This window comes from Durio zibethinus, chromosome 17 (genome assembly GCF_047325235.1).
Source record: "Durio zibethinus cultivar Kanyao isolate XHJ-2024 chromosome 17, ASM4732523v1, whole genome shotgun sequence".
NCBI lineage: Eukaryota > Viridiplantae > Streptophyta > Magnoliopsida > Malvales > Malvaceae > Durio > Durio zibethinus.
Genome location: NC_143178.1, coordinates 4128147 through 4140065, shown reverse-complemented (window position 1 = coordinate 4140065; position 11919 = coordinate 4128147). Strand labels below are relative to the sequence as shown.

Sequence of the window (11919 nt, the reverse complement as noted above, 5' to 3'; positions counted from 1 at the left end):
CTAACAGCGTCAAATTAGACCGAGCAATCCCATATTGAGAACTCGGCCACTTGGGCTGCTCCTGGTCTGCTCTGTATGACTTGATTGGCATTATAGTTTGTGCTTTTCTTCAGGGGTTTGACCAGTTTTTGTTAATGCAATAAGGAGTGTTTGCCAGAATAAGAGAATCCCAAAGTGAGAATTTGCAAAACAGTTTTTTTTTTTTTTTTGACAAAAATAATAGTATTAAGAGATTACTCTCACAGTCACAGATAAAAATGTGCTCTCTCGTTCTAATTCGGAGTCAAATTGTTTTGTAGCACACTGATGAATGGCCCACGGCCTTTAATTTAAACGAAGTCATGACTAGGAGTATCTGTTCTTGGTGTATTAATTAGTGGATTAATTGATTTAAACTGATAATTCAACATTGCAACCCAGATAAAAAGATCAATTGTTCCAAATAGAAACATACCTCCCTGCATCATCAGTTCATCATTATCATACGAGCCTTCACCAGTCAGAGTCCAGATAAGGATTTAAGCAGATATGGAAGGTGATGTAATTCATTAAATCGATCAGAAATTCTATCAGTATTAATAATTTTTTTTGTCACCGAATCCAGAACTGGTAGTCACTAAATTGGTTGGTAATCCTGGATTAATCAAATTTCCCCTAAGCATTACTTAAAAAAAAAAAGCTTTACAATTGGAAAAATAGGCAAAATACAGTTATTGTATTAAATGTTCAAAATCTATTCATTTTCTCTGTACTTTTTACAGCATGTACTTCACAAACAAAGTAAAATACCAATCCTTGTATTATCAAACTATGCATATGATTGAAAACTGTTTTCTGGGTTTGTCTCCAATGTTCCAATTCCTTCTGTTCTGTCCTTTAGGGGTCCCAAATTTAACAGATAACACAAGAACTCGGATTCTCTTCAGCACTCACTACCCGGTAATATGGTGTCATGTAAGGATTATAGGCCTGGTAGGCCTTAACAAGCTCAGCAATCTGATCACTTTCTTTCTTTTTATCATCCTTCTTACCGCCTCCATCTTTCTTCTCTTCTTTCGCTGGTCCTACTGTTAAAATCTCTGTGTGCCCTTGTTTTCTTAACTTGCTCACAACGTCAACCGGGTCAACATCGCCAATCACTGTTAATTTCTTATCCTTCATGTCCATGGAAATAGAATCAATACCTACCAAAACATTACAGAAACAAAGGCAACAAGTATTTGTAAGCAAAAATTATTTGATGAAACAGACAAAAGATGCACTTAATAAATAGGTGTACCTGATAGACCTGAAACTGCTTTCATGGCTTTTTGTTTCCCTTTGTCATCATGTAAATCCAATTTCAAGACGACTTTCTGTAAGGAAGATGAAAAAAAGAAGCGATTGTCAGTCATGTCAGATTAAGCAGAACATGCCTGTCCTGTCCTGTCCATGACTGAAAGAAAACTTTGTGCTTTTTACCGTTATTGCTCTAAGCAACCATAGAAGAATCTTAATAATTCAAAAAAGCGGGAAAATGGGAAAAAGCACTTCAGTTGATGAGAAAAAGCCAATCCCGTGAAAGAAATGAGCTTTGAATTATCAAAGAAATTTAAAAAGAATAATAAAAAAAAAAACAAAAAAGAATCTGAGAGAACACATCAAAGGTTGTTTACAAATCTATTTCAATTTTAAAACCATCAAATAACAATAAACAAAAGATGATTGATATAACAAGCCAGTTGATGAAAGATCATAAAACTAATTAAGTAAAGAAAATTTCATGAGAATAGATTTAAGGAAAGGAAACTTTACCTTCATTGCTGTTGAAAGTTGAAACTTAAGCTGCGACTAAGACTTGGAACAATGATTATAAAACTAAACCACAACACACGCAAATTGTAAGAGAGGAGACAATGTGTAGATATACAAAACAAATAGGAACACAGCTGGGAATAAATAGACCGATGACGATTTCCTTGACTAAGAAGCCAAAGAAGATGAACTACAATTATTTTTTAACCCAAGGGCGAATTTTTGTATTCCCAAAATTTCCTTTATTATCAAATTATCAATTTATTTTCATTGAAAAAAGAAAAGTCATATTTTTTTTTCAAACTCCTCGTTTTCTTAAAATATTTGTGTTTGTTTGACACATGTCCAACGGATATTAATAAAAAATATTTTAAAAAATTGAGTGTACTCATTTTGGGTATATCCGTATCAATTTGGAATAACATATATTAAAAAATAATTATTTTTTATTATATGAATACCAAAATCTAGAGTGAAATTTGTGCAACAGAAAGAACAAAAATAGGAACATTGATTTCCCATAGACCACAGATTTAACAAAAAGGCCAAAATAAGTAATAAAAAAAATATATATTTGGAAAAAGCACAGGACCCTAACCGTCCAACAAGGAACCATTCATCGTTGACGTTGGAACCTTTGAGCAAGTCAATAGACCTTTCCCGTTTTCATAAATTTGGCTTTTTTTTTTTTTTTCTGTTATGAGATTCAAAAACCCGTTGTTTCATCATTAGTTTTCTTTTTTTTTTTATATAACTATTTATGCATCGTGATCAATCCCATTATATATAAGCAAATGTTTCATTCTAATTCTGAATTTGATAAAAAAAGAGTAAAAAAATTATATTTTATATTTTAATAGTATTTACCAAGAATTTTGGCTTTAAAATTGAATCCCCCATTCTGCAAACACATTTTATGAAAAATAATGCTAACGAATGGCATAAATTAAGTACCAAATAAAGTCTTAAAAAAAGTATATATATATATATATGTATATGCGATTAGGAGTATGGGTAGTGAAATAGTCCAAAGAGATACGCATTGTCTTGTGTGATGTTATCTATGACTGTATTCATTTGCTGAACAGAAAAAGTTAGTGTTACTTTAAAAAATAATTTAATAAGAGATTAATTATTTTTTTAATTCATAGTTGAAGTGGATGTTTAGGGAGATGAAGTTGATTTGTGGATTAATCTCCGAACATTGCTCTTCTTTAATTTATTTTTTTTAAATTGTAACTTAAAAATAAGAGTTGTAAATACTAAATTTTAAATTTTAAATTCGCTGAATGTAATTTTTTTAAAAATGGCAAAATATATCAACTAAACTAAACTAATGTTTTGTTTTTCTTTCACTTTATTGATAAAACACATCATTTGACACGAAATTTTCAAAAGTGGGGAATCTCTTCATAAATGTACAAAGCATTTCCTCCAATTAAAATGTTTGCTTAAATTGGGCAAATGTTCATTGATTGTGATAATTCTGTTTCTGTCCTATTGGCGTTATATTACTTTCTAAATCATTTCATTTTTTAGTGTATTTTACAAGATGTGATTTAAGTTATGACTCATATCTTACGTAACAGATCTCTTATGATTGAGCAAGTGGTCTTTACATTTGGCTGCTCAATGCTTAACCAATAGAAGGTTATATGGTTACATCATACAAAGTTTTTGAGCTAATGAGTCAAACTAATAATCTATTGACAAAAGGTCAAAAAAAAAAAAAAAAACTCCTAAACTATAATTTAATAATTATTTAAATTTTTATCTTTTTTTTAATAAATTAAACTCTCAAATATCTATTTTTACTAATTAAATTCTTGTTAAAAAAAATTGTAAACACTCATTTTTATCTAAATTTACATTTGATTTCTTGATTTTGATTTTATCAAGATCATTGGGCCTTGGGTTTTTTTTTTTTTTTGTTCTTCAGCCCCAAATGAACTTATCCATGTTTATGTTTGGGCTCTTAATCCAAAATACAGTTTTTATTTTGTTTGGCCTTTAAGCCCACTAATAGTTACATAGACATGAGCTTTGGCCCGATAAACATTTTGTTATTGTTATTTTATTTCTTTTATTTCATCTATATTTGCTTGTTTGATTCTTTGTTAAACAAATAATAATAATAATAATAATAATAATAATAAAAGAAAGAAAATCAAGCCAAAATTTTTTAGGAATCCTGTATGTGAATCGGGCAAAAAGAGTTTGAAAAGTTCTTCTGCATAAAATTGGAAACTAAAATCAAATTGAAATCATTAACCACAATCAAATTAAAATGAAATCTCAAAACTCAAGCCTTGATTGAATCTATTACAACCCCTAAAACTTATGTTAAAAAAGGGCTATAAATCATACCCAAGCACACAAAGGAAAATTGAGGATCTAAAAAAATTCATTCACAAATACGATTTTTCACAACGTTTTGTTTTTTTCTTTTTCTGGAATTCCTTGCAGACTTTGGAAGCAGAAGGATTTATTTTGGTTTAGTCAAGGTTGTTAGAGGTAAATGAGGGTCTATTTGGTGTCTTTGGGTTACTTTATGGAATTTCCAAATCTTGTTGAAGTTTTCGGTGAAGTTTTTCCATATCCTAGTAATTTTTTTGTGGAATTTTTTAGTTTTCGGTGCACTTTTTCAAAAATCGATGAAAACCTAACTTGTGTTAATAAAGTAGAGAGAGAGATGAAAATAAAGGTGTTTTAAAGAGAGACCGATTTTGGCATTTTGAGTGAAAAAAAAAAAAAACTTGAGGTTTTTATCCCTGCACAAAACGACGTCGTCTTATAGTTTCTAAAAACCCAAGATCCATGCACTTTACCATATTCCAACCTAACTCGCAACACTATTCGACCCGACCGGTGTCTCTATTAGTCTGAGCTGAGCCACATCTTCAATTGATCCCCTTAAGTTGTGCCACAGCCATTCTCCCCTTTTGTGCATGAAGCCAAGCCACGCGCCCCAACCGCCTTCGGGGTCGACTTTAGGTATATTTTATTTATTTAACTGTTTTGCTTATTCATTATTTATCTATTCATCTATTTTTAAATATATATATATGTATTTTCATTAAAAAATGTTTAAAAAAAGCCTTACCAATAGATTGGAGGGCCAATGCTTTTCAAAAATAAGGTTTTACCAACATATTAGAGAACCTTATAATTTTTTAAAAAATTCAATGTAAAAAGAATAAAATAATAAATAATATTTTTTCTCTTTGTGCATAAAATCATATCAACAAATTAGAGGATAATTTCAACAAAAAGTCTTATCAATAGATTAGAAGATATTTCTGACTATAAACTCAGTTTATAGATATTTATTTTCAGAAGTAAAATTAAATGAATTTAACGATAGAGCTTCTTCAAAATGTGATAAATAGTCCATTTGAATACTCATGAGATGAAAAAATATTCTTAAATTATTATCAATATATTAGAGTAATTTAAGAAAATTTTTTAATATTAAATCATTTGATAGATATTAAATATATTTTAAAGTGTGAATAACTTGAAATCAGACTGGTACCATCTTTTGGATAGGTGCTGTGAGGGTGTTATAACCTCCTCATGCATAACCGTACTCGCAAACCTAAATTTTGATTTTGTGAATTAGAATATACTATTTAAAAATACTTAAGTTAATATTGAAACTCCTCTTTAGATTAGACAAATTCAATTTTTTAGTCAATCACACCTAAACAAAAAAATTTATGGCCACTCTTAAATCTATGTCTAGCGGTAAGTCTATGGATCTATACATTATGACTGTTTGACGATTTCACTAAGGACATTAAAAGTTAGGCCAGTAAATGATTTTCTGTCATCCAAGCCTAACCTAATAAATTAAAAAAAAAATTGTCTAGTTTGCATTTTATTTATTTATTATTTTGTTCATATATGTCATTTATTTGCACATGTATAACATACATTCTATACCCAAGTTATGTTTCTTATGAAGGAATAAAGTATCTATGCATTCGTGAGATTTCATATCTCTGAACGGGGCTAGCAAAACACTCCCATTTAAATTGAATCTTTTTCGCTTATAGCATATAATAGGTAAAGATTAAGGTCCCTTATTAGTCTGTGATGAACAATGATGTAACGAACTATTTGAAAATCTTTAAAAATAACTCAAACCACATATAGTTAATCTTATGAGCTTAACCCTTAAGTAGAGCCATGTTCCTCTAACCTTTTAAAGTTGACTCTGAATTAGTACCATGTTGGTTGTTGTATTTATTTTGTTAATATATTTTTTTCTGTATATTGATTAACTAATTTCTTTGTTTTTTTTTTTTATCTTGCACATTCATAAAACATTCATACAGATTGCATAACATATTTGCCTTAAGGATATTTTTAGCAAAGGATCTCATGAAATCCACTGAACGTCTAGTTTGCACCTTGTTATGTTCTCCGAGTGTGAGTCATCTAATTATGCTAATGTAGAGTCAGCAAAAAGATAACAAAAGAAAGGTGATTGTTTACCACTAGACTATGTTTCCACCTTGCCTGAAAAAGTTCATTTACTCCTCAAACAAAATGATTTGAAGGTCTTATCAGATATATGGAAGAGTACGAGTTAGTCCAAACAGTTAGCTTTTTTATGAGAAATATGGTCATATTGCACATCTTCTTTTAGTGGTAGTTGAATAGTTATTCATCAGAGCCGTTGTGCAATTTTGGAATCTTTCATATATATGCTTCATTTTTAATGAATTGACATGACACTGACTATAAAAGAGTACTTTACATTGATAGGTTTTCATCTCTAATCACCAGATAAGATATATGTTAGGAGGTAAAAAATAGCATTTCGTAAAAAACTAGCAGATCTCATAAGAGTCAAAAAGGAATATGTAAATGTACAGGTTCAGGAAAGAAATGGTCATATTTGTTTGCCTTATGAGTTTTTTTGTGACTTTATCACAAAACATTTAAATGATGATTAGGGGCTAAGTTTATTTGTTTTGACTATATATGGCATGGTGGTATTTCGTAGGACCTTAGGTTATGTTGAAATAAAAGTGATTGATTTCTTCTAGAATGTGAAAAAAGGTTGCAATCCTTCTCTTGCAATTTTGGCTGAAACAATTAGATTTTTGAATCATTGTCGTCAAAAAGACAAAGGGCATTTCATAAGATGTCTGCCATTGTTATACTTATGGATGAAAAGTCATTTTGAATGTAAGAAAAATGCATTTTTCAAATTGTATTTTCGTAATCGAGCCTTGATTAAAGAGTTTTGTGAATGTGAATGGCCCAAACCCAAACCTAAGGAGGAATGGATAGTCCTACTACAAGACCTTATTTATACCTAGGTGAAATGGTTAATTCCATGGATGAATCATGAATCGATGCTATATCAGTGTGGAAATGAGATTACGGTTCCACTTTTGGGTTTATGAGGAGTAACGAGGTATGCACCTCTTATGGTTCAAAGGTAGTTTGAAATTGAGCAGTTCATTTCCATGACTCATAAACTCACTTAAGCCAATTTTCTATATATTGAGCAAAAAATACTACAAAAGGTGGACAATGTAATCAGGGCATGGAAAAAGCCCAAGAAAATGAGTCATGGGTCATTTACTGATAAAGTTACTCATGGGTATTTAGAGTGAAAAGCTAAGAGGGGTAAGGATGTTGTATTTATACTCAAAAATCATTATCAGCCAATGAATCAAGAGTTGGATAAGATACCATTAAAGTTGGAATTTGCAAAGAAAGAATTTAAAGTTAAGAAGAACAAAATGAAGCAAGAGATTCTAAAGCTTCAAGAATAGAGGGAGCAATGAAAAGATAAAGCAGAAAAATTAGAAGTCAAAGTCCATAAGATCTCTAAAAAATGTGATACGATAGTTAAAGATTTGGCTGAGCTTCATCAACAACACAAGAAGTTAAAAACTGAGAGCAAAGCCTAAAAGGTTGTTAGGGAGCTACACCAAGAGCATAAGAGACTAAGTATCCAGGTGAAAGCCAAAAAAATAAACATCACTTATTTGACTAGTGAGAATAAAAACCTAAAAAGAGAATAATCCCAAATGAAAGATGATAATGTTGAAGCCCAACAGGAAAATGGGATGCTTAGAAAGTATATTCAAACATTGAAGTAGAAGTTGGATGAACAAAGGGATCACATTATGGCACTAAAAAAAAAGCATAAAAAATTATCCTATCAAGCATGGTTTGGCAAAAAAGAAAGTCTAGGAAGGCAAAAGTATATAGAACATCTAGCAACCTAGATAAGCAAAGCAGTGATCAAAGTAAGAGAGATGATTGAAGAGGCTGAGGCATTGAGAATAATGATTACACCATCAAAAGAATATAGACAGCATTTGTTAAATTTCATTGAAGAGGTTAAAGATCAGTATAAGTAAATTAAATGTTATTATAAGTGGAGAATGATAGACTCAGTGTAAAATAGACTTTAGTGGAATAAATGAAAATTCACTTTCATTAAAATTTCCTTAAAGGGGCAAATTCTTTTCTTTTTCATGCATTGCATTCATTCATTCATAATTAAATTATTAATCATGTTAGTTCATAACAAGACCACTAATTTGAGGTTATGGTACACAAAGTTTAAGGATAGCTCAATATCAGTATAATACCAAAGCTTAAGCTAAAAGAATGGAATAGGGTAATGCGAATCATGTTAAGAAATTGGAAATAGCTTAGGATAAAATCAAGAAATAATTAAGCAAAATCTTTAAAGCTTTGGGTAAGCTAAATAAGGGAAAGGCAGTGGAAGGAAACATTTCGTATTAAGTTACCAATCCATTATATCTTCCAGGTTATGGCCCATACCAAGCCCAATTCACTCAAAGCTTCCAACCACAATAGCCTACATTTTCAAGTTATAATTATTCAGGAATGCCACATACACCTAACTAAGGGAATGCCTAAAACTACATCAATCATGTTTCTATTGAAAAGGCAGTTGAATCAATCCAAGTCTTTAATTTGGACGATTCAAAAGAAAAATTGAAGTTGAAGATGGCTAAGTCCTTAGACGACTCTAAAGCAGATCATGTGAGAAATATGCTCAAAGAAAAACTACAAGCTATGAAGGGCATCGATTTTTACGATTTTATGAATATCGCATGTATTTCAAGACAATTTAACTCATGCATGTATTTCAAGACAATTTAATTGGGTCTGCTGTAAGATAGTATGTTTTGTTGGACAAGACCCGTACACGATCATGGAAAAATTTGACTAGATCTTTCGTCAATCAATACCATCATATTATAGATATGACTTCTAATTGCCTTTCTTTGTAAGGTATAGAGAATAACATGATTAAATATTTTAAGGAGTATGCCCAGAGGTGACGAGATATAGTTGCTCAAATCTAACCATTTTTAATTGAAAAAAAAATAACGGTTCTATTTGTAAGTACTTTAAAGTAGCCATATTATGAGAAAATGATAAAAAAAATACAACTAAAAACTTCGTTGATATAGTGATTTTAGGTGAGATCATTAAAAATGTCATCAAGAATGACAAACTTGAAGGATGAAAGCCCTCTATTACCAAGAGAATGCCCAAGAAAAAGAAAAGTGAAACTCAAGTTGTGAGTTTCAAAAGATAGTAATTCAGAAACTACACTTCTTATCCACAACCTATCTATCCCACATATTATCCTACCATAAACAATGCTTCAGCTTTTCCTTACCAACCAGTTCCATGAGCCTTTTATCCACCCATTTATCAACCAATATTTAAACCACCTACCCACACATATAATGCAAACACCTCAACTGCTACAAGACCCTCTATTCGTCCAGTCAACCTAACAAATGGTACATAGAAACCATGAAATAACTGAAAAAAACTGACCTTTGATCTTATTCTTATGACCTATACAAAGTTGTAACAAAAACTCTACAAAAATCATTTGGCCGCTCTTGTCCCTACAAAACTACTTAAACCTTCTTATCCTAAATGGTATGATTCTATTATTCACTGTGACTATCATTATGGAATAACTAGCTTTCAGCCATTCTATTGAAACCTATAAACAATTCTATGAAAAAGTATAAAAATTGATGGACTCTTATCAAATTGAGTTTTATGAGAAAGGGAAAACTTCAAAGAAAACTAAGGTGCCTATGATTGACAAGTCATCGAAATGGGTGCCAAATTCGATAACATCTATTATGGTGAAAAACCTAAATCAACATAAATAAACTCATTCTTACGCCAGTAACTCTCAAGGTCTTGAGTTCAATCCTTATAAGGATGAAAAGGCTATGCCATAAAGGTATGGCCTTAAAGTAACAGTTTAAAGGTAAAAGGAGACCATGCCCAAGTCAGATGCTACCAACATAACTAACATAGGTAGCATAACTAAAAGTGAAAGGTGTTATACTCTAAAGATACTAGAAAAGGCAAAGAAAAAGAAAACAACTGTAATGGAAAAACAAGTTGAGCTAAAATTGACCCTAAAAAAAGATAGTCCCAAGCCTGTGTCCAAAAAAAAAATCTACGAGTTATTGAAACTGGTAAAACACAATAAATATTTTGTTGTCATTACTATTGAATTCAGAACCACACCACAATGCCTTGTTAAAAATGTTATATCAGGCTTATGTGACACATAATGTGTTCGTAAAATATATAAACCATCTAGCGAAAAATCTGATAATGTCACACTAGATAGCCTTCAATGATGATGAGATCCCACCTGAAAGAAGGGAAAGTACAAAGACTTTACATATTATTATTAAATGTAAGGTTATACTATAGCAAGATCCTTATTGAAAATAGCTCGGTTATTAATGTTATACCCATGTCCACTCTGGTAAGACTACCAATTGATATGTCCCACATAAAAAACAATCATATAATGGTCCGAGCATTTAATGAGACCAAGCGTGAGGAATTAAGAGATATTAATATGTCTCTACAAATTGAACCTTGCATCTTCAATGTAAAATTTTAAGTCATGGATATCTTTTCATCCTACAATTGTTTGATGGGTGGGTTATGGATCCACATGACAGGTATTGTTCCTTACTCCTTACATTAAAAGGTCAAATTCAATGTGAAAGATCAACTTGTGATCATGGCCGAAAAGAAGGACTTGCTAGTAACTTAACCTATGAATGCTCCACATATGAAAGTAGTAGATGAGCCATTAAAGTTTTCTTGTCGACCTTTCAAGCTTGTCAATACTGCAGGTAAAAGGTCTAAATTATACCAACCAAATTTTTTTAAGATCATGGTCAATCAAATGGTTAATAAAGATTGATGCCCTAAAGTTCGGTTAGGAAAAAATCTATAGGGGATAAAAGAACCACCAATGATAATAGACAACAGTGAAAATTGAGCCTAGGGTATAAAGCTAAAAAATGGAAAATAAAGAATATGCGAGATAATAGGAAAAAAAGAAAGACAATGAAAAACATGCCAATGGTTGCCCCATACCTGCATGAAACATTTAGGCCAATAGGATATATGTATCTAGAAGCAGAAGAAGATGCTGAAGAGGAAATGAGAATGAAAAAAGCTTTCACCAAACTGTCTATCTAGATTATAGGCAAAAAAGTCTAAAAAGAAGAGGTGTTGGTTTGCCCATGTCTGAATTAAAAAATTGAAGTGTCATCCAGATGCCTGATGTCCTTAATACCTTTCTAATGTAATTATAACTCTCAATTGCTTCTGCCCAAAATCATTAGGATGGTCTTTTATGTATGAGCCTCTTATTATTCATTATCTCAATAAAATATAAAAGTATGCATTTTTATTCATTTTTTTTATTCAATTTACATTTTCTTTCCAATCAAAATATTTTGCCAATACTTCTCATTTCATTTAATTTCAGGTCTCCAAATGAATATGAAGATAATCATAATAACAATAAGGGATTTAATTTTAAAAATTCAATTAATGCTGATGAACTCGACACTAAAGAGGTCTCTGAAGAATATACTTTGCCTTCAAGCCTAATGAAATTGATTGAATAAGAGAATAAATCTATTGAGCCTCATTAAAAATTATTGAGATGATCAATTTAAGGGATGATGAGAACAAGAAAGATGTTAAGGTCGGCACATCGCTTCTATCGACTGATAGATAAAGGTTCAAGAATCTACTTTAAGAATTTAT

At 30.9% G+C, this 11919-nt stretch overlaps 1 protein-coding gene across 1 annotated transcript; it reads right to left on the bottom strand.

Moving 5' to 3' along the window:
* Positions 1–696: 696 nt before the first annotated feature.
* On the bottom strand, positions 697–2076 carry LOC111287097 (heavy metal-associated isoprenylated plant protein 39-like). Its single transcript, XM_022877331.2, has 3 exons — positions 1795–2076; positions 1280–1355; positions 697–1184 (listed from the first exon to the last, which is right to left on the bottom strand). The coding sequence occupies exons 1-3, from the start codon at positions 1798–1800 to the stop codon at positions 892–894; spliced, it is 375 nt and encodes a 124-aa protein (XP_022733066.1). The 5' UTR covers positions 1801–2076; the 3' UTR covers positions 697–891.
* Positions 2077–11919: the final 9843 nt, after the last annotated feature.

What these genes read in the sequence shown, in the direction of transcription:
- LOC111287097 (XM_022877331.2), bottom strand. An exon ending in AGCAGTTTCAGGTCTATCAG is followed by an intron (nt 1,185 to 1,279) that starts GTACACCTATTT and finishes ATGTTTTGGTAG; the next exon opens with GTATTGATTCTATTTCCATG.